This window comes from Numida meleagris, chromosome 9 (genome assembly GCF_002078875.1).
Source record: "Numida meleagris isolate 19003 breed g44 Domestic line chromosome 9, NumMel1.0, whole genome shotgun sequence".
Lineage (NCBI taxonomy): Eukaryota > Metazoa > Chordata > Aves > Galliformes > Numididae > Numida > Numida meleagris.
The window spans coordinates 4,418,154-4,445,103 of record NC_034417.1 but is presented as its reverse complement, the minus strand read 5'-3'; the positions used below and the strand labels follow the sequence as shown (position 1 = coordinate 4,445,103).

The following is a 26,950-nucleotide window of genomic DNA, read 5'->3' as shown; positions in this document are numbered from 1 at the left end:
TATCTCAGCATGAGTTTTTAGATGTACAAATCTAGCCAGAGAGACATTTTGTAAACAGGTGTGAACGACTCTGCTCCATCAGGCATTAAATTGGAGCTGCTCCTGAAAAATACTATCACTTATGCATTTAAGTTACCAATATTTTATCAGCTGTGGTGTTTTATACCAAGTATTTCTCGTGGCCTATGGACAATGCTTTTGCAGCGAGATCTCCCACCTCTTTAACATCAACACGAAGCAGGCTGCTGCGAGCTTCTCTTCTCAGAAGGGTTCATTTGAAAGCCTTAACAATTCTCTGTAGGAACGATCTGCCTTTGACACAGGGCTACAGACCAGGCAACATCCGAGAGAGAACAGCGGATACTTGCTGTTAGTTTTGCATTTCCAAAGGGAGAACAGCCGAGGAACGAGGACATCAGTTCCTCCCGTTACAGGCTCCCCTCAGCCTGCACGCCCGAGGGCAAAGGTGCAGCACTCACTGATGTAGAGAAAGGTTTGCTCTTTACACCTTTTTTTTCCAATGTTTGGATGTGTCTTTCATACCACAGCAAGAAACAACGCTGCCATAAGACGAGAAAAGTGCATTATACCAGATGAGACTCACTGCAGATACAATTACAGCGCGCAATACCTGCCTCTTCCACAGGACTCCCAGCGTGTGCTCATTCCGTAACGGCTCCCCGCTGCTCTGCACCGCCCACAGGTCCCTAACGCGCGCAGCAGGGGCTGCGAGAAGCCCAGGGGCGGGCCAGAACCTTCTGGAACGCTCCCGCACAGCTCGAGGCGCAGTCCCAGCTGCTGCCGCGCGAGGAACGCGGTGCCACAGCGGGAATGCCGCGTGCTGTGTGGAGAAAAAGGGCGGGAAGAAGAAAAAGGGCGGGAAGAAGAAAAAGGGCGGGAAGAAGAAAAAGGGCGGGAAGAAGCCGCCTGAGAGGGGTGAGCAGCATCCACTGCTGCAGTGCCAGGTGGCCTTCAGGAAAATTTCCTTCCTTCACTCACGTTACTAAGCATTTAAATGGAATTTTAATGCATTCAGCCCTTGCTTTACACAGACAACACATAGGTGAGGCTTGAGTTTTGCTGTCACACTTGAGGAAAAGAAAAAAATCCACAGGAATGGCTTTGTTTCTCAAAGAAAAAAAAAAGGCATCACTAAATGGGAGAGGCTTTGAGGAAGGAAGATAAGGTTTCAGCCACAGGAAATGAATTACGGACAGGGAAAAAAAAAAGACATGGATTGGTACGAGCCCAGGATGCATCGAGTGATCGCCAAGTTTTCAGATTAAAGGTCTGAGAGAGATACATCTGTTTTATTTATGTTTTATTAGAAATGTTACACAAAGAGGCATTCTCCACAAGCACATTTAACCTTTTTCTCTGGGGAATGTTAGTTTCTCTGGCTTTACACTGTTAGGAACTTTGGCAGAGCCAAGCAGAGCACTGCTGCTGAGAAGTGCAGACAGTGCCGGGAAGCACACTGCGTCAGTGGTCTGGCAGGTAGAAAGGCAGGTCAGGGTTTGCATGGCAACTCGATTTTGTCAAGGGTTATAGTAAAATGAAGAGCAGAATAGGCATATCTCTGTGTTTCGATTTCCCCCATCACAGTTTTCAGTCCTCTCCACCACACAGGTTCAGCAGTGCCCTCTGGTAATCACCTTTTGTGTCTTGCTATAAAGGGGAAAAAAAATGAAAAATATGTATTAGGAAACAGCTACAAAATATGAGGGTATACACGTTATACTCTAAACCTGTGGGACTGAACTGATTTTCACAGCTGAAGCCTTGCTAGCCTGGAGGAAACTACCTAGACCAAGTTTTACTTGCGTGTGAATTGAAATTATTATCATTCTCACAACATACGTAGAAGGCCACATAGGGAGATTTGATGTAAAAAAAGGAAAGCAAGACAACAAAGGAAAGCTGAAGGACTTGATTCTGTTCCTTCTCACTGATCACCACAAAAAGTTTGCAGTACAGTCTCTATTTTGAAAATTTACCTATAATTTCAAATTGACATCTTCAGGAAAAGATTTGGGTTTAAGGTTTTGATGTAAGTACATCTATGCAGATGTAAAGGTGGGTAGAAGACCAGGTTTTAAACAGATGGCACAAGATCTTTTCATATATTCCCAATTAAATAAAACCTAACAATATTTCCGAATATCACACAAATGGACAAAAATCCTTCTAGATAAAAGTCTGCTCCTTAGGGACAGGAATGAAAGGAAGCAGCAGTTGAGAACATCTGTTAATTCAGCAATCCCAGAACAATTTTTCTTTTCTTTTGGTCTGGGGATAGAGACAGGTGAACGGAATTTTTGTTTATAACACATCAACTTGGCAAAGCTTGCCTATAGCAGTCAAATGGCTGCCAGGAATTGTACCAGTGGTAGACTACAAAGCTAAATATTTCTTCCATTGCGTGTGGTAATGACCTACTATTCTCAATGCAGCCTCTAAAATATCTCACGTGAATTTTAATGGTGGAATTAGTTCAAAGAAAAGGACTCTGAAGATCCATACAATCAATATATACAGAATGCTGAAAATTTACCTGGATGAAATAATAGAGGGATTTTCCGTATTTCCTCTTGAATTCACTCTTAATTTTCAGCATGTCAACCTCACAGCGGGAGACCATAATCCTAATCAGGACCTTGTCACGGGTTCCCTTGCCCTATGAGCACATTGACATTTAGAAGTTTAATAGATGAAATATGTAAAAGGACACTGTAACTGGCGGACATACAGCAAACTACAGGCAACTGAGTAGCATCAGTAAAAGGTACAATGAATTAAGCCCTGTAACCAAGGTCATTATTGTGATCCAGAAATTTGATCATGAACACACCTCTCTCATCAGCAGTGTTTGACTAACTTCTAGATACCAATCTAGCTACTTAGACTGCAGGCCTCAGTTCTGGTTCTCCAGGAGGTCTTCTTTATGTTATTGCCTAATGCCTGTCATCAGGTATTTCTCTTTCATGCCTTTTCTCAATAAAATGTGCTGAGGCAAATTTAGTTCCTTATTTTTCCATTTTGATAAACAGATTTTCTGCTACCAGATTGTGTTTACCTAGAAAAGATGCATCTAACTTCGGTAATCATAATCAACTGATATAATGAAGATAATTATTATACGACTCTTCTCTGTATTTCCAGATGCATATTAAAAGATGGCCTATGAATTAAGCTATTAAAGAATGTTTATGAGCAATACGAAGTCATCATTGTTTATCCACATGCCAGTTACACATCATATAAATAAGACCATCTAAGGAATAAAAATTCGATGAAACAATGGTTAGAAGATAATGAGTAGAATGAACAGTCTTCCTTACCTTCATAGAATCATAGAGTCTGTCTGCAAAGTATAGCTGCTTGTTCTGAATGCACTGAACTAAAGAGAGAGACACAATAAATAGGTAAACATCCTGCCCATGGAAGAATAGAACATAGAATACTGGAGCCTTTTCAAAGGCCTGCTAAGCTATCAAAAGAAGGTATTCACCAAAAGTTTCCCCAAAAAGGGGAAAAGAGAAATTGTTTTTACCTGAATTGTTATTTACAAATTGGTTGGCTACGGTTGTGATTGAAGCAAGAATGCTTACAATCTGAGAAATAATTCCCTCTATTGCTAGTATAATTTCAGAAGGCTAACCTTGCTCCACACAATTCACTCTTAAGTCCATCTTCCACTTTTATGAACAACCTTTTTTTTCTGAAAACGTTCACTGTATGCTAATAGGTGAGAAGTGTCCCTTTCAAGGTTGAGCTGTCTTGATTCTGCACTAGCCTTAAGCAGCTTGTTTCTCCCTTAGCCTGAAATGGATTATCCTCTTAAAGAATGTTCTGTGAAACCTGGCAACTTCCTACGTATTTTCATCTCATCCCGCAACAGCAGCCACCCCCACCTACCTAACCCTTATTTCAGAGAATTCAGAGCAAAATCAGCTCTTTTATTAGCCTCTAGTATCTTCCACAGCCTGTCTTTCTTCACACACACTCTGCTCGCTCTCCAGCCTATCCATATTGAATAATTAATGCAAACAGCTAGAGTTCCAACCTTTTTATTTGGGAGAAACAAGCATTAAGCTTCCGTATTGGACAAAATTGAAACTAACAAAAGATCACAGGACATGTGCATTTTCATTTTCATTCAGAAAACAAGATTTATCTTTTGCAGAGTGACAAAGTATGTTACCTCTCAATACCTGTAATGTCCTAAAATACACAAACAGATCCGATAATACCAGCCCCTCCAGTTTCTTTCTCCTCTGGCAATACAGAAGAAGCTGGGCCTATTTTCATCACAGTACACTGCAAGAGCACCTAAAAGATATTATTTAAACATTGTCTTTATTTTACAGTAACTCACCAAGATTAATGAAGGCATTCTCCAGATCTCCCTTAACTTCCTTCTTGATGCTCTCCAACATATCGTATGGGCTGTAGCTCTTGTACCTTTCAAACACTATTACAAGAAAGAAAGCAGATCAAATCAAAACCAAACCAGGAACGGTTAAAAATAACCACCCAAATAAAAAATGCAGAGAGAGGAATGCGCTGACATGATTAAAAAAAATCTGTCCAAGTCCTTCTGGGAACTGTCTCTTAAGTACAGCCTAAGTTGTCCAGCTGATGGTACAGTTCCCATGCTACTAACTTTTTGTTTTCCTTGAACACCTCCATTATCTCACAACACACCATTTTAGTTGTGTCACCAGTATTTTTTAAAACAACAGTTATTTAGTTCCTGAAAAGAAAAATCTTCAATTGACTTTCCTATGTTCTTCTTACGGAAGCTGCTCCTCATGTCCTTCAATGTCATATTTGAACACATGATATAGCTAACATACCTAGGACAGGATGAAAAGCTAAAGGATCTTTCAAGGTCTCATGCGGCCCTGTTTTCTAGATTTGTAACATTTTCATTCTCAGCATATGTGACGTGCCATTAAACAATGGTTGCACGTGTATAAAAATAAAGAGAGCTACACACAGTTAAATTGTGAGATTAACACATCCAGATATTTCAAAAAAAATGTAACAACTTGAAGGTGAATACGATTTCTTTGATTGCTTTCACACTTATTTGAAAGCCATGTGGGACAAAATAGTTAGCACTTTGATCTATTATTTTCTTGCAGGGGAAAAAAAGTAAATCTGTCTTTTACATTGTACCTTTCTGCAGATGTGGAACACTTCTTTCAGTCATAATGTTGATCCACTTGGGAACATCGGTTCCCTTTCTCTTCACACCAGCATCGTAGAGCTCCTGGGTAAAGAATGAAAATCATGAGCTACACAAAAAGCCATTTCAAACATATACCATTTTCTTACTGGAAAAACAATGCTACAGGAGCTGTGTCAGTGGGAGAGACTCAAAAGGACACACAGTTGGGCGGATCACCAAGGACAGGGTCTATGGATCTACCCTGCAACTAAGACTACCTACTTTCTATTTACCTCTATTTATAGGTTCTCCTTCAAATGTAGCTTTATTTACCTTAGCAGAATGCTCTTGGTAAGGTACAGATATCATCAACAGCATTACCAGCCACTAAGTTCAATGATACCTCTTCCTTAATCTTTTGTAATTGCTTGATTGCCACCAGTCTTCACAAGGCACGTGTTTCCTTCTGCTAAAAGATCTCTTTTTCTATGTGCCTATGGGAAATACCAGAGTGCCGTATAGATGCTAGTGGGTAGGTATCCCATGAAAACTGGCATCAGGACTGCAAATAGCAGATACCTTGATATCACTGACGCATTGCTATGCAAGACAGATCTGAAATACACGCATCTGCTTTCATAAACTCTTTCCATCTTCACAGCATTTGCGCTCTGAATATCCCTCGAAGTTTAATTAACTAAAGACATTTAATGGCCATTACTAGCACTTACCCTAGCATCTTGGTCAATCAGTTCGTAATCAATCACAGAAGTATCTTCACACCTTTTGCCCTTCAAATGAGAATAGCAGGATTTAGAAGAACTTTAATAGATTTCAAGCAATTTGTTATATTCCTTTCACTAATCAGTAATTAATCAGTATTTGCTAAATGAGCATGTTTCATCTCCATTATGAAGATGCTACAAACAGTGTCACTGTCAAAATACATTGCCCTTCAATTTTTATTTTATATTTATAAAAGTGAAAATACAACAAAATTTAAAGGTGAATTAGCAATCCTGTTGTTTTACTGGCAATCATCAGTGAACTATGGTCGGGCATATTAGGAAAAGTGGAGGAATATGAATGGATCTACCTTGGCCAGGGCAACCATTAGCTTGCGGAAGTCACCAGATGTGTCTGATATAATGTCCTTTTCCAGTTCTGTTTTGTACACTAGAAAACAAAAAATTCTTTTTCATTTAAGGGCACCCCACAGATACCTGTTTAAAAGCACAACAGTTAATCATCGCAGTTTATGCACATCAACAAACAGCTACTGTATAGAAGTCATATATGGAAGGGAAGGAAAACAAACACATGCTTGCATACAAAAGAAAGAATGTTGCTATCAGCTAGTCAATGGAGATCTCATGCAATCAAAGCCTGCCTGCCAAACATGGAACAATAACAGGAAAGCCTTAGAATATTGAAAAGAAGGGAATATTGCTTTAAGCTGAACCAGTGACTGCTTGTTTGCCAGCCATTGCATTTAGATCTTTACCATTCATGGATTTACAATCAGACAATCACAATTACAAGTTTAATGCAAAAGGACAAAAACTGTTATTATAAAACAAAGGAATCCTGCATGAGATTCCAGTATGTGTCTCAACATCTTTGTTTTTCAAAGGATCACATGCTACATTGGTACAAAATCACTTTCTGTCTCCTGTTTGACAGCAATCTAATCTGCAGCAGCAACATTCTCTTTACTGATACTCATTTTTTTCAGTATGCATCATTAAGACCACACTGATTTTGCTTGTCCTTTTTGATTCAGCCAGTACCTTAGCAGAACTGCTGGACAAGTTAAGCATTAACATACAGTGATTTTCTCCATTTCAGTCTATTTCTGGTGAGTTCAGTTCTGAAGCTCAGGGAAACAAACTGGTACTGACAGCTGCACTACTATATAAAAATATAATGAATATTAAAGGAAGGGAATATTTTTCAGGATGGATCTTACATCACTCTTGTATCTACTTATAATCAGCTAAGAATTATAGCTGAAATCAGATAAAATGCTTTGGAAAAGCTACAGAAGAGAATATATACTTCTGTGAAGTTTTACTTCATGTTTTTTCTGGCAGGTCTCCCACATAAACTTATAAACATGCTCCCCTGGATTTCCGATTCACCTACTTATTACATAACTGAACCTACAATCCGTAAGTCTGTCATCATTAGTTCTGTCACTATGCACAGAACGTCTGTAGCTTATGAAAGAATATTCAGGTGCACCTTAGATGAGTAGTAAATCACCTCCGATTTGTTTCCTACCAAACATCAGATTAAACTGTATAAATACACTAACATCCAAGATGCCAGTACAAAACTTCTTATGCCCCAACACAAAAGAAACAGAGCGGGTGTGGTGTAACAATCTCCATCAAACCAACACTAAGGGGAACATAGCCAAGCAACTTCACGTACAAACATACTGCATCAAAACTTTCAAAATAAACTTACTTTCCCTATAGACTCTATTAATTTCATAAAGCTCCTGATTTGTCCGTGAGCAAATGATTTCGATGAGTGTGTCTTCATCAGTTCCCAGACCCTGGAACATATACATACGTAAGTCAGATACTAGAAATGCACAGACATGCTTGAACAGTTTCAAAATATTTTACTGACAATTCATTATCTTTTCTCCTTTCTCCCATTCTAACAGTTCCACAACCATTCAAGGATACTTTTGGTAGCTGTAGAGATGTTTTTAATGTGTCAGAGGAACACCAGATGGTACATTTTTAGTAGCCAAATATTATTCTAACAGCTTTGACTATCTAACTGATAGTACCTCTGTGTAACATGCAGTTCTCATGAGTGTCTGTAACACTCAGCAACCTCACCACCACCATAAATGTGGAGATCCACTAATTGCAGCCCATGTGATTTTTTCAATTGAGAGCACAGGATGAAAATCTGATTCTTAGCATGCAATTTGGCAGCAACAAATTTGTTCTTCCCTGCTTTTCTTCCCCACCTCCCTCCACAGGCCTCCTCTACTACAAATGCAAATCTGAGCATGACACGTTCATTTGTCTTGGCCTTGTTTCTAAGCCAACAAAGATTTAAGCATGTTCTGAATTTCCAGCTAATATACAGAAACATATAATCATTTAGGTTGGAAAAGACCAATAAGATCATCAAGTCCCCTCTTCACTTGTCCATATTGTGTACTTCACAATGCATAAATACAGGTGAAACAGTATTACCATTATATATATTAAGAAATAACAATGTATGTGGGATGATAAGCTATATATTTAGATTTTATATATATATATATATTAATAAGTGGAATGGGTTGAGATGACATTCCAAAGCATTTTTTGCGATCAAGGTCCAACTTGCTTACCTTCCTGCAGGGCTGAAATAAACTTAATGAAGAAACAGTACTTTGAACTAAGCGGCAATACTAATGTTTTATAAACAATATAGGTATTAGCACTAAAAGAAAATAACAAACTACATCAAAATGGATCAGCTATCAGTTAAACCTTAGAGGAGCTTTGATACTCCGAATAACATGATTTGATCAATGTGCTCTAAACTTGTTATTTTATATAAAAACACATCAAAATAAAATATGAGTATTTTGCTAACAGCATCGCAATAATCTTGTTCCTGGAGTGAGACAGAAGCCTCTGAAAGACCACTTAAAACAGAAGATTTACTTGGACAAGTTGAAGATTCTTCCTTATCCAGTGACCACTGAGTATATCTGAGTTACTAGTTAGTAAAGCCATCTGGCAGAAAGACAATTTAGTTTTTTGAAAAGAAACTTTTTTTTGAATAGACTGAGTTTTTGTTTCTGCCTACCAGTGAACCGTGTTCATGCTGATCCCAATGCCTTTGTCTTTCAGCATCGAGAGCAGGCCCAAAAAATCAGAAAAAGCCTCTGATGTGCACCGTTAAGAGTTTGTTAAGCTTCTAGTTAACAAAGTGTTTGGTATCTGGCAAAAACAGGCAACGTTTGCACAGAGCTGCAGGAGAAATGTGCAGGGTAAAATCCTGGCAAAATTTCTCATGCTTATGTTTGGAAAACTGAGGCAATTAGGTGAAAAAATGCCTTCTTGGAAACAAGTAGAGGACTAAAACTGAATAATTTTATAGAAATGGGTCAGAGATAAGAGAATTAGGAAAGCTTTCTACAGAGCATTTCTAATAAATGTCTAGGGAAAAAATAAAGGCTAACAAAATTGAAGTTTTTTATGTATTTTCAAAGCATTTTGTAAGAATATGTCCCAGAAAAATAATTAACTCTTCAGTGATGGCTTTTCTTTACCCAACTTTGATTTCCATGACATAGGTGTAATTTAAGAACAGTATCAAGACAAACTTAAGCTCATCAGAACATTAATTAGACTAAGTGCTTGGGAGATGAGGATATCAGATTTACAAAGAGAATATAATCCTCTATACCTATGGCTACAATAAAGTAATGGCTGAGGATACAGGCCGTAAATGCAGCAGATATGCTATAGAAGTATATGGCCACCCTAAACATATAAAATGTAAAAAAAATTGCAAATAAAAGAAAAAAAAATCAGATTTACAGCAAATTACAGATAGCGCATACTTAAACCAGAAGAGGGCAGCAGCTGATTGCTGGAGGAATGGATTTGGCCTCCAATTACAGGATTACTATCTCAGTACTGGCATTTTATTTTTTCTACTCATTTTTCATAGTTTGGACAAATTAATCCATCAGCTCTTTGTCTTGTTACAAGTTCCATCAGATATAGTTTAATGCTTGTTTTTAATTATCAATCAATCAATAATCAACCTAATCAAGAAGCTGAAATGTGAGGTCTGATTATAAATACAAACTCCCAAACATATGGTTGCTTAGGAAGGTAAAAGCACTGTATGCCAAAATGGATGGCTCAAAGTCTTGTTTCAGTGGCCAGCAGAGCAGATATTTCTAAATTAGCCATTTATTTCATGCTTGCCTGTGATTGTAGGGGTCTGAACTGGTACAAGGATGTTCTTTCAAAATCAGCAAAATGACCCAGTAAGTGGGAACTACTTTTTCAGCCTACAAATGCTGAGGATTTAACAGCTCCAGCAAACAGCTGCTCCCTTATGCTTTTTTGTACTATGAACCTGTACATTATTTTTAAGAGCAGTAATGAGAGCAGCAGCCAGCTAGAGCAGCCTATCAGTTATTCCTGACTGTACTTTTTCCCTAAAAAAGAGGATTTAATTAACACTTCAAAAATCACACGGTTCCAGAATTTCTTTTATTCCACACTCAGATTTTGTATGCTGTGCAGATGGATATGTAAACTGTAGTACAAAAACAAAACAAAACGGTGGACATATTTGAAAACTGCGGCCTTGGATACAAAAGCCCTATTTACTCTTAAGATAGTGACATCAGAAAAACATTTAAATTTCAAAGCTCATTTACCTTCATGGCAGCTTTCAGTTCAGAGGCATCATACTGTGATGGTGTCTTCAGCAGCCCCAAGATCACTGCCTCTAAGTGACCTGACAGAGCAGACTTAAGTGCTGCAGAAAGTTCCTGTAAAGTAAAGGAGGCAAGATGGAAGAAAAAAAATTAAAGCTCACTTCTGATCTCCAGAAAATTTAGCCTGTAGCACTTCAAGTCTCCAAGTCTGCCACGGTATTTCTTACACAACTGACAAGGAAAAGGAACACAAAGAGCTTTTGTTTTGTGAAAGCCTAAGAAAGAAGGTAGGGCATATGGAGATTTTCTTATCCTTTGAAAATAAGAAGAAATTCACTGGCGGCTGGCAAAGTGCTGGGGAGCATGATGCAGAGACATCCGAGTGACTCTGAACAGCTCAGCTCCAGTCTTGAAGCACTGACACTTCATTAGATCCAATAAGCACTGATGGATCTGAGCCTGACTCCCTGCAGTCAGCGCTTCTCTATCGTACGTTCACAGATTTTCCTGTAGCACCATATTATTTGTGTTTTTCCTATTATTGCAGCCCTATATTAGCTGAGCAGTTGGAAAACTGACTGCACAGTTTTTCCACTGTAAAGGTCCAGTTCCTAAACAGCTGGCTGAAGGAAAACAACAATCCCTGAAAGCAGAAAAATTATCCCTAACTTCAAGAAAAGAGTCAGAATTGTGTATCCTAAGTCTATTGTTAACTGTCAGTCAGTCCTGGAGGAAGACACAGTCAGGCATGTTACCTCCAAAGGATGCACGCAAATCTGCAGCAAAATAAAGTCAGTGGCATCTCATCTCTCACGGGTTCAGATGTAACTTGAATAAAGCTAGCACCAGCTTCATTATAGTGAAGTTCCAAAGTTCAAATCTCTGGAATCAAGTTCAGGGTTCACACAGGCCAATATTATCCCTATGCTGAAATTAAGTATGCAGCATACAGAAAAGAGCTGCTGCTTTTTACACTAATCATTTGTGAGGCTGTGGAACGAGGGAGAACTGCAGCAGAAAGTGACCTCAACTAAACTGCAGATATGTTTATACCAGAGAGCTAAACAGACAGGGCACTTAGTTTGCCTCCAAAGTCACCAATTTAATCCAGAACACCAATATACGCTAGCACTGTATGCACTTACTACACTGATTGACCAAGATAATGAGCTTTGGACATCTAGCCGCCTTAGTCCAAGAGATATTCTAGTACACTAAGCCAAATTTGGATACAGCGTTCCACGCACACACAAAGCTTTGGTGAGACACAAATGCAGACTCCCCAGCAGCCAATGGTAATTCCACTAATGCTGGTAATAGGGAAGGACTGCACAAATCAGACTGTTCCTCAAGATTACCAGCAGTTCCCATTAAACCTAGCTCAACTCACAGGAATGAAAACAGATGTAAATCTGTGACTTTTTATTATAATGGACTATTTCAACAATACACTAAATGAGCAGCTGTAATGAGCAAAATGAGCAGCCTAGTACAACACATTGCCAAAGAAATCCATGAGATACTTGCCCAGAAACATACACATTAGTTCAAGACATGTCTTTTTTGTATTTCATTTCCTCCTCTCTTACCATTCAATTGCTTATTTCACTCAGAGGTTTCTACCGTACATTTCCATTATTTCTACAGTTGCTTATCCTTTGGCACTTGTTATACTTGATAAATTCAGTTTGCTCTTGGGTTGCAGCAAAGAAAAAAGGTTAAGGAAGAGATAACACTTAGGTGAAAGAAGCTGTAGGTTTTCTTGACTGTGCATTTCTGTGGTCATGCAAAACACTTAAAAGAGCTTTGAGTGACACACTTCATTACTAGGGTCCAGCTTATAAGGGAAATTCCCCCAGAGCTCTCAAGAGAGTGACCGTCAGGGTGCAGACGTGCGAACACATGCATGTGTCCAACCGGTATGTGCTTCTGCATGTATGTGCCTGTATCAGCCGTGCATAAAGCTGGTGAACTTCCACACTTCAACTCTACATTTACATTTGGATGAGCATTCTGGGCTGCTATTGGAGGACTACCGTTTGGGGTCTGGCAAACCTGAAAGAGATACATTCATCATAATCCCAATTCTACACAAACTTCTTCTATGCGGGTGTAAAACTTAAATTACAGTAAGACTCTCAACTTCAAAAGTCAAGAGAACATCTCTTGCCTTCCAGACAGAAAGACTCATTATGCAGACTGTTGCACATATTTTACAGATTTCTTCCCATCAATAGTGAGTGCATACATTTCTGACAAGATAATATCTAGTTCAGCTCATTATATCACTTTGTTCCGCATCTACAGCACTTCCAACACAACTGACTGCAGTCCATTTTCATTTAAGCTACCTTTGTGAACAGAAATGAAATGTTTTCCTTATGCTAAGTTGCCTTAAAATAAATAAATAAAAATCCTCTAAAGCCTCTCCTGTTCTGTTCTGCCTTCAAACTGAGGCATTCCCTGTCAATGGCTTTTCACCAATGTGCCTGGTGGCTGGCAGATATGTCACCCATCGCGATTCCTGCAAGTGCTAGGAAATCTTCAGTGGATTTGGACAAAATAAACGCATCTTTGCTTCCAGTGAAAAGTTAAGCCCAATAGTATGATCTCATTTATTCACAGTTAACTGTGCAATGTACAAGGCCTGAAACTCTAACTATCCCCAAGAAAAATATCAAACAATCATTATTTCTGCATATTTTACTACCTTTTTGGTTCTCCTCTGATAGGCAAAGGCAATATCCTGCCTCTGTTCATTGCTGCGGTTTGTCAGGATGTTGATGATGGTAACCTCATCCACACCTACAAAGACATAAGATAAAGAATTGAAGCAGATTTCTTGTTTCTCTTCTCTTTGTATTAGTGTGTCCTCTGACACTCAAAACAGCACATGCACAGTGTGCAGCAGAGCTCAACTGTTCTCATTAGTTGGTACGTGTAACACTATGACCTTGAAGACAGCCCAAATTTTCAGTGCAATGAAGATCTTAGTGAACACAGGCATGTATAGGTATCAGCAAAGTCTCATCCACGACCTGCTCTGCTGCCTTTGTTTCCTACCTCACTGCCTTACTTGTGCTCAGTCAATACTGTGCAAAGGAACTTGCTCAAGAGCAGAGGCTTTAAAACTGACACAAATGTGAACTTATTAAAGCCCATCCTTTCATCTGAGAGTTTTCAGTTAAGGCTTCTTAATAAAGCAACTATGTTTTCTAACACACCTCTAGCCAGCTAACTAACACTCAAAATATAGAAATGGGAAAACAGTACGCTGTGTTCACTCAGAATGTAATAGGAGGGTTTGTTGTGGGTTTTTTTTTTTTTGACTGAGTTTTTTTTTTGTTTTTATTTTTACACAGTGAATTGCATGCCAGACTTTGAAGCAAATAGGTGGTTCTAACCTAGATGTCCCACCAAGCCCAGAGTCTTGACTTGGGTCTCTGTATTTACTACAACAAACAGAACAAACAGCTTTTACATTTGTGTAAATGATTTTTTTAAATAGAAACCAGAAAGTATGGAATGGATCAGCAGCTACTGGCAGGTCTCAGATCCCTTCCAGAACCCATCTACACTTATATTCCTTACTTCCAGAAGCAACCTCATAGCAGCTTGAGACAACCACAGCAGATATACGAGGGCTGCTCTGAAAGTAGTGCCTCCTATTATATTATGTTGGCTCACGACATCAGAGGTGGATGTGGATGGTATGGCAGTAGACACTGAACCTTCCCACCAGTATTCTGTTTTATTGCCATGTGACAGATGGCAGCAGAGGGGCGGTCTGACAGAATGGTGTCTGACATGGAAGTGCGGATGAAGCAAAGGGGTGGAACTGAAATCCTCCATGTGGAGAAAAAATGGCACCCGCTGACATTCATTGATGCTTGCTGAATGTGTATGGAGATCAAACAGTGGATGTGAGCACCGTGAGGCGGTGGGTGGCGAGTTTCAGCAGTGGTGACAGTGACGTGAAAGACAAGTCACATTGTGGATGGCCATACTGGTTTTTTGAGTGCAGCATGCAGGCTCTTGTTCATTGCTGGCAAAAATGCACAGCTTATAGTGGTGACAATGTTGACAAAGAGTGTTCTGTAGCTGAGAGTTTACTCTATCGAACAGTGTTATTGGGCTCTTTGTTCTGTTTTCATGGAAATAAACAGGAGGCATTACTTTCAGAGTAATCTGCGTACAACAAGCCCTTTAGCCAATAGTTACAAAATACGAAACATGGAGTCAAGTCCAAAATATTCAGACTTATTTCTCCCTCTTGTCCACATTTTTCATGATGAAATACTGTACTCCATGACCTTAGCTCCTATTAAGGCAGACCTACCTCTGTGCTTTTACACAAGCTCAGCCTGCAAATGTCAAAGCTCTGGAAAGCATCATCTGTCTTAGTTTGAAATTCTGGTTTGAAAACATGCTGACTGTACATTTCAGCCATAATCTACAGCTAGTGTGTTTCAAAGTGTCTTTCTTTTGTAAAAGAAAGAAAACTCTCCCCGTCCAGAAACAGGCACGCATACACATACACAGCCTTTCAGCCCTTAAGAGAGCTACAGCACAGAGCCATCTCTTAAGCATTTTAATGAATTTTAAATTTAAACCATACTTTCCATTCAAAACTACCAAATGACATTTTCAAGTCTTATGACAATTGTGATAGATTAGAAACCCACAAATGACTATATCCAAGTTTCTAATTCAAATGCTTTGAGGATGGAAATATGAGCTAATGCATTTCTCTGGCATTTCATGGAAAATGAGTGCTCGTCCTGCACACTTGGGAATCATGCTGCATGGACAGGATGCTGACTCACATCTGCTGAGGCGGGGTGAAGCAGTTGAGCTGCTCAAACATTTTTCTTTGCTGTTCACTAAAATCTCTGGAAGTTTCAGGGTAGATTTCATCAGTGCATTTCTATCAACGAGTAACAAGAATGGACATTGTTGCTCACTTTCAAAAACATTATTAAATCTTGACAAAAGTCTACACATGCACAAAGCATTTTCTGCCGAACGCAATGAAATGTACTCCTCTTTTGCAAGAGCACTTTTTAAAACAGACCATAAAATAATTAAAAATCAGAACGGAACCTACTTTAATGAGCATATAAGAGATTTTTCCAGTTAAATTAAGAAATCCTGTGAAAGGAAGCCTCATGCTTGTTAGGGAGGGGCAACATTTTACATTCTGTAGCAAGTCAGACATGTGCTTTGCTGGCACTGACTTGGCATTTCTTTCTGATGAGAAACTGTTTGGCTTTTAAATTTCCCAGTCTCCTGAAACGTAGGCAATAGACTTGGCAGGTCCAGCCGGGCCCAGCCGTTGCTTCTCTGGCCTGGAGAAAGTCTGGAAAGCCTGGCACATCCTTTCTGTGTTTACAGCAAGATGAGGATCAAGGATCACTGCCCTAGGAGCACCAACAAGGTACTGCTACTCGGGAGCTGCAGTTCATATTCCCTGTGCTCCTGCTGGTTTCAGTATGCCAGGCTTTTCCATGGGGCTGCATCTCCCCCCAGTCACTGGGAGTGGTGCATCCCGGCACAGACACGAGGAGATGCAAGCCTACCTGTGAGCCTGGTTCTGGGAAGTGGGGAACTCCCACATTGCCCTGCCCCTGGAATACTGCAATATCATTTCTGAAACTGTCCTGTTGTTTCTAGAACTTTGACCTCTACAATAATATAAGATGCACAAACATTCAGTTCAAAACACAGTAGAAAAATGTTCAAGCCATCCCTATTCAGCTGCTTGGAGAGCTGTAAGGAAGGAGAAATGTCCAATCCAATAATCCCTTAGAAATCGGTTGTTCAGAGCTTGGTCTCAAAGCATTGCCACAGAAGCTGCCACTTCATTTTCAGTGCCAAAAGAAAGTAGAATTGGAAGTACCAATGAATCAAGAGAAAAACGCGGGCATTTTTAGTAAAAGTCTGAACAACTTTTGGGCACAAACTTTTAAAACATATTCTAAAGGAGGCATTTACACAGTTCAGTCTAACTCTGTCAAGATTTCCTCTGTGAGGTCTGAGAAATCCTAACTCTCCTAAAAGAGGTATCCAGATTAAGGACACGAACATGGTGGTTTTGAGACACTGTACCTTTTATTTGCATGCCAGCATTCTAACTTAAAAAACAGAGTCAAAGCCACAACCCATGTTCCTCACCTTTGGTCTTGATGGCTGCTTCCAGGGCTGCAGCATCCCGGTCAGCATCAAAGTTTGAGTAAGCCTTAACTGTGGCATACGCACTTGGAGGGAGAGAATGCTGGGGGGGGGAGAGAGAAGAAAAAGCCCAAAAGTTAAATTATGTAATCTGTTCTTGCTGCAGTTAATACATGCAGTTGACTGTTATTTACCAAATTCTTAACACAAGAACTACTGTTGGGTACTCATGAAGACACAATTCTGCTTCCAAACTCTGTTCTCCAGATGTGTGTTGTCCATAAGTCCATTCAGAGACATGATTATTTAAAAAAAAATACTATGTACAAACGAATATCATATACGATTGCAGCAAAAATCTCTTCACTAAAACTTGATTTTCTCAGGTCTGGTGCTTTCAGGCTAGAGCAGAAGAAAACTGATTATGAAAAGTTAATTCAACAAAAGTTTAAGCATCTGTTGCTTCAAGTCTGAAATATTTTAGATTTGAAGCCTACTTTTTACTTTGGAGTTCAAGCTACAATTATATAAAATAAAGATTAAATAAAAAAAAAGTTGGAGGAGATGGAAGATTAACAATTAACAAGTCAGAACAAGTTTCATGCTCTGTCTCACAGACTTTAAATGCAAGACCAAATCTTTTTGAGCCTATACTTCCATAAAGCACAGGCTACTTACCATCTCCTCAAAGTCCACGTCTCAGATGCTTGGTTTAACCAGCACAAGGCTAACAAAACTGAATGACACTTCAAATTACCTCTACTAAGAATGAGGACATTCAGGTACCAAGCAAACAGCTGGAATGCTATAAAAGTTACCAGATTGTATCAGCTGTTGATGACTGTGTTTTCTGAGGATTATAGCTTCTAACAGGAGGTCAATAGAATAGAAGTTGAAGTCTTCTCAGCTGCTTTGCTGCAAGCATATTAGCTCGCATCACCTCCCATGGACAGGTTAAGCTAAATCACAGATTTTCATATGAAGAGCTGAGAAACATGTTGAGTCCAATTTAGAGACTTAAAACTGTAGAAAAGATACATAGTGACTAATGTGAAATTGCCATAGCTATTTTCTTCCTGAACCAACGACTAAGCTTTTTGGTAAAGATCTCTGAAACATTTGTTTCAGTCCCTAACTCCAACAGACACCACAGTTCATAAACACTACAAAGTTATCTTAATAGGTCTGGAAGACCTTTTTGCATGCAAATCATTAAAAGGAGGACAAGTTTTAACTACGAAATTCAAAGGGTTTTTTTTTCGCACCATTTGATGCTGCCCTGTAGAGGTCACACCATCTGGAACAGATTCCTCTGGCAGCAGCCACTGCACCTTCTTGTCTCAGAGAAATGTGCGTGCCTGAAAGATTCCTAAACCAAAGCCCATCAGCACACACAACCATGTGGCACTTCTGCTTAGCCACTGCTGGATAACCTGATGTAAGCCACCTGGTGAGCTTAGCAGAGCTGGATGTCTCTCATTCCACTTGTTCTGAGCGTCATTTGGACAGTGTGTTTAACTGTGAGACTATATCATACACTGAGAAAACACACAGCATATTTGCTATTTAAGAGCCATCTGGGGGCCAGTCAGAGCCACTGGGTGTCCCTGCACCCAGTGTGTAACCAGTCGGATTCTGATCCCCCGACTGTGGTCAAAAGACCCAGCAAAAGCCACATACAGGTAAGGCAGAAACCTGCTGGCTGCTCCACCAGTAAATGGACTGTCTCTAAATTCAGCATCCACAGAGACGATGTTTTACTCTCTGAGGTGACGTTTATTGACTCTTATGCACTTCAGTGGAATAGGGAAAAGTCTTATCAGGATGATTATTCTTCCTATGAAAAACAGCCACTCCAGACAGAATGGTCTGCTGCTGTATGATTTCAGAGGAGAGTTTTTCCAACTGACTTTGCATTTGGTTCAGTACAAAAATTTCCAGGATGTGGTAGTAAAAGCTCAGCCTTGTGTGTAACAGCACCAGCAGTTTGGGCCAGATTAAAGCAGAGAAAAATTGTTTTCTCCACAAATATTTACTGTATTTCAGAGGTCCTGCAACTGGTTTACTTGCTCCAAGATTGAGGTACTGAACCATACCGAGAAGAACAGAACATCAGGAACATACATCACTAACAGGAAAGCCTAAAACGTTTTATTTCTTCTGAAAAAACAGGAACCTGTCAAGACATTTACATCTCAGGTACTCTTTGCCTTCAAACAAACCATCGGTTATGTTTGAAAATTGAGTTGCCTGCCATCATCCTGCAAGTAACCTATAAAGTCATGACTAAAAAGAAAGGCTTCCAATTTCCAATGCAAAGAGAGAGCACATGGTGGGACATACTGGGGAGATCTTTGTCACATAATCTCTCTACTCTCTGTTGCAGACAGATGCAGAAATGGCACACACCAGGTTAACTTCAGTTCAACTCCTTCCTTTCCACATAGGAAAGAGAAGACAGTCCAAGTATAAGGCAAGCATGCCAGGTGGTAAATGCAGCTTCTTGGTCCTCAAACAGATCAGCTGCTATACCAAGGAAGCAGAATGTACAAATCCCTTAACTTGCAAGACAGGGCAGCCGTGCCCGTCCTATACCATCAAGGTTAAAAAACTGTTTTGAGAAGAAGAGTGGCTGAAATTTTGTGTTTAACATTTGCTAACTTGCTGAATCATTGCTTAGGGGAACTGGGCAAATCATTTATGTGAACCAGCTACTCAGCTCTGGCTTCTAACTTAGGCCCTACAGAACAAACAAGTTCCCTGGTATCTCTTAGACTCTATGGTAAAATCTCTGATGAAAACGCTGAAAATACTCAAGTTTGTCTTTTACAATTACTCATTTGTATCACAGAAGAAACAGACCTACCGTTGACACTAGACTGCTAAAACATTATTCCAGAAAAACCTCCCCATTTAAATGCAAGTTGTCAAGAAATCTGACGTTAACTGCTTTTGCTGTACAAAATCAGCTTTGCTACTTACCTACAGTGCACTACTCAGTTCTTTTCAACAGCACTTTCGCAGAGATCATACGGTATAACTTATTTCACAACAAGTAACTTATTTCACAAGTAACAAAAACAGCCAAAAAGTTTGCTTGTACCATGCTCAGGTCTGCATTTATTGGTTATAAAATTCAGAAGTATAGGCAGCTTGTAAGCAACTGAAATGATGCATAGATGACATTCACTTCCTCTTCAGTGGAGAGGAAGTCTTCCTCCCCTTCAACTGCAGAACCACAGACTGATGGCACAATATCTTGACACCGCACTGGTAACTTTACCATCAATGTTGCAACACAAGAAATCACAGTGTGGCTTTCCAGTATTTTGATAAAACTACTCAAGTGTAGATGTGATAGAAAATACCCAACCAACACCAGGATTGTGTAGGCTTTTCAAAACAGAAAACGAGAGAAGTTTGAAAAAATATTCTTTTTCAAGAGGTAGCTTGTCTTTTGTTGTAAAGCACAGCATGAATAAGATCCCCTGTATTTCAACTCTCATTAGATAACGTTCTCCATTTTTAACGGAGAAAAAAACCCCAAAACACAAGGAAAGCATAAAGCTTTGGAGGTATCAGCAAAAACACATTTCCATCTTCGCTTACCATCCTTAACTCATTCCGTTCTCTGGAAGAAACTGAGATACCAAAACCAAACTAGTCAGCCAGTTTGCCTTCTAGTCTCTTTCGTAGGGCCTCTAGCACATGAATAATGCTCATGCTGCTGGTCAGCTGGGTGAGCCATCATTAGATCTCATTACCTCACACAACTTCCCTACGGTTTATAGCAGCTTAGAGGCTGAAAACAAGCCACTGCTAACTAAGTTTTTAGTAAAGATAAGATTAAGTAGAAGAAACACGTGGAATGTTGTAAATCGTACAGCTCAGCACAACTGCTTGGAAGAAAATCCTGTAAAGGAAGAAAAGATATGCCATTTAAGTAAAACAAACTTTTCTGGTTTGAATAGTAATACTTACGTCTCCTTCAAGGCTGAGCTTGCTTAAAATTTCATGGACAGTAGACATCCTGACAGAATCCTGGAGGGAGAGAAATAAATAGGCATAAACATATTTACAGTTACAGCAGCATGTCATACAGTCTGGAAACACTGCGCCACTGAAACCAACACAATCCAGTGAGTCTGCTAATTGCAAGCAAGAATGCTGATGTAAGTGTTTCCAAGCCACAGTGCCATTAATAATGCAAGTGAGAGGTTTTCATTCCGACCACTGGTAACATGATTGTTAGATACTAGGCAACAAAGACTCCGACAGCTAGAGTAATACCTTGCAACATAAAACTATGTCACTTCTCCACTTCCCAAAACTGCGCACTATCTTGCTAAGATATGCAAAGAAAATTAGAAAAAAAATTAACCCCGAAGCAAATTATTCACACTGCAAAAATAAACACCAATTTGATAAATGTACTTTACAACATTGTGCTTTTTTTCAGCTCTGCTTTCTGGTCAGGAAAGTTTGCCAGTGCTGCAGTGGTGTTTTACTGGAAGGGTCTCTCTCTCTTTCCCAAAGATTAGAAACCAAAGGCAATATGTAAATAGCTTAGTGTAGACCCAAAACTCAGCTCAGAAATTCTTCCACTGAGAGAAGAGATATTGCCAATCATATTTCCAGCTAGTCAACCAGGTTGGCAACTACAGCAAGTACTACCTGGTGTTTTGAAACTAGAGCTTGCTTTTCAAGAACTCAGCAACCAAGCTGCAGAGACAGCATTATCAATCAGGGAAAAGAGAAGGCTTGATAGGAGGTAGGAAAGAATGTCAGTGACATCTCAAGATCAGTGACATTTAACAAACCGATAACTGGGCCTGGAATAAAAATTGCATTATTCTCAGCCACACTGGGTATTCTTCCCCTCATTTCCATGCAGTCATCAGTTTCCCCAATCCATGCCAGCTACCACGCCCTCCGAGCTTCCTCCCAGCTGCTCTGCAGCCAGTCCCAGGTATGCCCTTTCAAGGGCTTTTTGGACTTCTTCTTGTTCTAAGTCACTCACCGTTCTTCCTACATCAGGGCTTCCTCAGGCAAGCAGTGCTAGCCACCCAGGCACATTTCCCAGACAAACCAAACTCCCTTCCACTCCCCAGCAAGACCTGAACCCAAGAGCTCAGAGTGCAGCAAGAGGTTAGAAATATTTCCCAAATATTAGAGACCAGGTTAAAACTCCAAGATTTTTTTCTTTAACACCTATAAATCCTTTTTGTCATTAATTCTTCTATAAGGGAAAAGCAGAGAAATTCCAAATTTCAGAAATAAAATGTGGAAACGTGTTTTGATATTTTTTTTAGCATAAATGCAGTAATTGCACATTTCTTTGCTTAAAATACAGCAAGAAAATCTTCTGTCTTCTGAAGCGACCTAAGTATACGAGTAACAAACACCAAATCTATTTCAAGGGAAAGTAAGATCCCAAAGGAGGAAAAAGAGAAATGAAAAGCACAGTCAATGTCAATTTACTCCAGAATAAATCCCCTTCAGAGCAAAAATCCAACATAGCCTTCTAAAGATAGGCAGCAGAAATGGCAAGAAGCTGCTACCTGCCGTTGGCACAATTACAGTGGTTAGAGGTGGATGACATATTCCTGCGTTGTGACATTCTTCATGTTTATTTTAATAAAATGAAGTGCCTAACAATGAGACCTTTGTACTCTGACAGCTTTACAACCAGTACCAGAGACGAGCAGTTCCAGCCCTTTAGCCTTCCTTGTTACAAAGAACTAGAAACCACCAGTGAGAACTGAAGCAAAGCGATTGCAGTATAATCCTTCTCAAAGCTTTTTGCAAGACTCCTATTTCTAAGTCAATTAGAAACCACATTGAATCAGGCTTGTTGGAACAAAGCACTTGAACAGCTTCCAAGAACAGAACGATCACACCCTCACGTAGGGCTGGAGCTGGAAGGTTCGTGCCATTGGCACACAACAATGCTATAGCAACCGCCCGTTCCTCAGCAGCATGTTGGCAAAAGAAAAAATGCATTTCTGCAAGAAACTGCAGAGAGAGATCTTTACTCAGAACAATTGCATGTCTTGTCACACCCTGCTTTGTAATGCCATCATATTTGAGAACTGATTCTGATGCTGTTTGGACAAGTGTTGGTTGGGTTTGAGCATGTAAATAGAAAATACGTGCACTAACTTGTTCTTCCTCACACTGGAAAGAATCAGCTTCTACCCTCCTAATGTAAACTAACACTTCAATACCTTAAGGCAAGTTTCTACAACTGGTTGTACTCCTAAACATGAACTATGCCATTCTGAAGCACAATGTCATTCTACTCAAGGAGATAACAACCGTTTTGAGCCCAGACCTCCCCACCACTGCCAGCAATCTCTGACTTAGAAACCTACTTTTACATTGTGGCTAGCCTATGCTCAGTGCCTCATTCCCTCAGCTGTTTGGTGACAGAAGAGCATATGTAGAAGCAGCTCTGCATCTTGGTTCCCAGGGACACCTCAGGCACACAAAGTTAGGGGAGCAGAAAAAAAAAAACAAAAACAAAACAAAAACAAAAAACACAACACCCCCATGATTCACGGAGAAAAGCCATGCCAGGCATCCACAAACAATGTTGCTCAATAAGCAGAGCTATCGTTTTAAGAATTTAATCTATCCTTGCAGTCAGAAACTGGGCAAAGGGTGTTCCCATTGCATGAGCCAAGGAAACGGCATCCCCAGAATGAGACAATGGAAACTTTAACTCAGAGCATATTTGTGTCAGGTCTTCAAACCAGGGCGAAGTCTGGCAATGGAGGACATGCAGCAGGGAGGAGCTGCGATGTCTCAGGGTAAATGAATTAAGGACTCAAAATCATTCATTGCATACTGCTGGTACAAATGGGCCAAGCCCCCTCCCTGCAGAGCGTGCTGTAAGGTTTAGCAGGACATCCAAAGTCACTACTCAGAGAGAAATTAGTTTTAAAGAAAAGGATCTCGAAAACCATTCAAGCACTCTACCATAAACCTTCTTGAACTGCTCTCTTCCACAGACACCGCTAGCAGGCTGGGAGACGTCCCATTCCAGGAAGACACCGTGTATGCACAACAATAATGGCCTTGATTTCACTGAATTCAAGTTATTCCATTTCTAACATTTCACAAGAAGAATTTTCCTACCAAGGGAAACCATTCCACAGTAACGCCAACTACACACATCGGGGCTGCTTATCACAGCCAGCTCCTAGAGAAGGAGCACTGAGGGATCACTCGATGGCACAGCGGTCCCAAAAGATTATTCTACTCTCAACTTGCATGCCAGGGTCAGTACATCCCTATGTAGACAATGCATTCGAATACGAGCATCAGAACAGCTGAGGTAAAAGGAACTAAGCCCACTATGAGTAAGAACACCACCCTGAAAGCATCTCACTTTTCCTGTATCTGAAATAAAAGGCTCCATTCCTCCGCCCTCCCGCTCAGGCAGGAGGAAGCGCACCCGGGCTGACTCAGGCAGGCAGCGGCCCCCAGAAGAACCTCGGCCGCGGAACGGGCCGCAGTGCCACGCCCGAGCCGGGCGCTGCCGTCGTGGGCGGAGGGGAGCCCGGGGGGAGCCCGAGGAGCCCGGCCCGGCCCCGCCCCGTACAAGGGCTGCGCCCTCGAGCTGCGGGGCGCCGGCAGCGCCCTGGGGCAGGGCAGGGGCGGCTGCCCAAGCGCATCCCGCCGAGCTGGGGGCTTCTCTGAGGCCGCCTTCACCGCAGCCTCGCAGGGACGACGCCTTTAAGCGGCAGGCGAGGCCGGCGAGCATCGGAACGGAAAGTGAATTCACGGCCCCATCGCTACTTCTGCTGAACCGTTACGCGCCTTCGCAGGAAGGCTTTTGGGGAAGCCCGACGACGTACGGGACGGTTCCTCTTTCCCGGCCCCTGCCGCACCCCCGCCGCGGCGCGGGGCGCACGGAGCTCCCGGCTCAGCCCCCGCCGAGCCCGCGCGAAGCCGCGCACGGGACAGCACCGGGAGGGCGAAGCCGGACGAAGAAGAGAAGAGGAAGGGGGCGGCCGCACCCAACCACCGCCTGCTCCGCTTCACTGCCGGGCAGCTCTCGTTCCGCGCCCCCCGCGGCAGCCGCCGCACCCCGCGGCCCCGGCCCCCACCCTCCGGCCCTGGTCCCGCTCCGCGCCGGCAGCTCCGGGGCGCCCGCCGAGGGCTCACCTGGCCGGGGCGGGCAGGGCGGCTCTAGCGGCGGCTCCGGCGACGGCTGGGGCCGGCAGCGGCGCGGGAGGGGTTTTGTAGGGTCGGGCGGGCGCTCCCCGCCCCGGAGCCCCCACCCGCGGCGCTGACTCACCCGGCCGCGCCCTCCGCCAGAGCAGGAAGGGGCGAGGGACGGGGTGGGCAAGGGTAGGGTAGGGGCGGTCGCTTCGCGCCCCGCGGGGCCCCGGCCCCCGGGGCCGCCCTAAAGGAGCCGCCCGGAGCAGCGCCCCGGGGCGGGGAGGCAGGGCCGGGGGGGACGCGGGGCTCAGGGATCCTCCGCCGCCCGCGCGGCCCTCGCCTGGGGTTCCCCGGAGCAGCCAGCTGAGGCTGGCACGTAGGGCAGGGCCGCCCCTTCCCACACAGCGGACGAGCGGCAGCCGCGCTGCGGCACGGAGGCCCGACACGTCAGCCCCAGCCCTACGCCGAGCCCCGCGCTGCCAGCGAGGCGCAGCTCCTCGGGCGGCCCCGGCCCGCCCCGCGCTCCTTCCAGCTTGCAGCTGCGGGGAAGCCCCATTCGGAGCAACGCCGTTCAGTGAGCAGCCCTCAGAGCTCAGTGCGTAAAGTCCGGAGTACAGGAAGTCTGAGTGCTGTGCCCCACAAGCAGTGCGTACGAGAAGCCCGAGACAGACAACCTCTGCCCCCAGGCTCACGGGTGCACGCTCGGTTAACGCGAACAGTGTAAACCACACTCGGTGGGGGAAAGGAAACGAACAACAAAAAAACCCAAACTCATGCGAGTCCAACGAGGGAAAAATAAACTATCAAAGCACAGATGCAACACCAGTCAGAAAAAAAACAAGATACAGTTAAAAAAGAAAAAATACACTTTTAGAAAGCATTAGGCTTGGCCATAAAAACAGCGGTGGCAAAAGCAGGGAAGCACCAGAGACAGAACACGGGCTGTGGGACAAAGTAACCAGTAACCACTGGAATAAAGCAAGATCAGATTGAGAAGGGAAGAGGCATTACACTGGGCTTCGAACAGCAGCTGGGAGCAAAGGAGTGGATGCACAGACCAGTCACTGCAGAGTGCAAAGATCGTGTTAACAGTTCTCCTCTGCGTAAAAGAAAATGAGACACAGGGGACGGCCACCAGGGAAGGCTTCTCACGGCACCGCATTTCATCAGAGAACACCACTGCAAGTACCGCATTCGCTTTGCACATGAGTTTTTATTTTTGGTGAGGCCACGGACCTGCTTTAAACATTGATTCCTGGGCATCCAGATTCCACCAGAGTCTGTCACCAACAGTTAAACACACAATTCCCGATGCCTCTTCGGTTTCTTAGAAAAATCACTAGAGACTCGGAAAGGTGATTCACAGATAAAAGATACAGTCCTAGAAGTAAGAGCCACTCTGTGCTGCAATATTCATTAGGGGCTTTAACTAGGGATGAGCAGCTGAGCAGATGCCAGGCAGCCAATTTGCTTACTAATGGCTGCACAGTCCCTCAGGGACAGTTTGGGTGGTGGGGCGATTTCTTGTCAAACATTCTCAGAGCAAAGCAGCAGAAAAACATAAGCAGAACAGCCTCAGCTGGAAAAAAATTATTTTCACATAACAAACATATTGCCAACATGCAGCATATGCTGCATTCTCGTGTAAGATCTCCCAAGCCACGTATTAACAAATCCATCCAATCTCAAAGAGCACATTCACACTCTTAGCAGAAGGTCCATTTACCTTTCTGTCCTCTGCTACAGCCTCTTCTAATGGCACAACTATTCCCACTTCCTTAGAAAATTGTTCTATTATTAATAACTCAATACTTCTAAAAATTAGTCGTACAGCTCATCTGGTACCATTAATTTTAGTTAACTAGATCTTCACATGAACAGTTTGAAGAAGCTCTGATAGCAGGTGAACCTTTATTGGTCTAGCTACATTAAGTACAGCATAAAAAGATTTTCCCACAATTCCAGCAGCTTCTGAAAGAGCACAGACATATTGCCTCTAATATCTGGCT

The 26,950-nt window shown here is 42.0% G+C and overlaps 1 protein-coding gene across 1 annotated transcript; it reads right to left on the bottom strand.

Annotated features, from left to right (window-relative positions):
* On the bottom strand, positions 1,305-25,079 carry ANXA2 (annexin A2). The gene is made up of 13 exons (XM_021407616.1): positions 24,945-25,079; positions 20,754-20,813; positions 16,776-16,875; positions 13,312-13,406; positions 10,602-10,715; positions 7,649-7,739; positions 6,273-6,352; positions 5,908-5,967; positions 5,185-5,278; positions 4,379-4,474; positions 3,342-3,400; positions 2,555-2,677; positions 1,305-1,668 (listed from the first exon to the last, which is right to left on the bottom strand). Exons 2-13 carry the CDS (start codon positions 20,799-20,801, stop codon positions 1,609-1,611), a joined length of 1,020 nt encoding a protein of 339 aa, XP_021263291.1. The 5' UTR covers positions 20,802-20,813; positions 24,945-25,079; the 3' UTR covers positions 1,305-1,608.

What these genes read in the sequence shown, in the direction of transcription:
- ANXA2 (XM_021407616.1), bottom strand. Translation starts at nt 20,801, where the DNA reads ATGTCTACTGTCCATGAAATTTTAAGCAAGCTCAGCCTTGAAGGAGAC. An exon ending in TAATAGAGTCTATAGGGAAA is followed by an intron (nt 6,353 to 7,648) that starts GTAAGTTTATTT and finishes TTTGTTTTCTAG; the next exon opens with TGTACAAAACAGAACTGGAA. An exon ending in CCCTCTATTATTTCATCCAG is followed by an intron (nt 1,669 to 2,554) that starts GTAAATTTTCAG and finishes TCCCCTTTATAG; the next exon opens with CAAGACACAAAAGGTGATTA.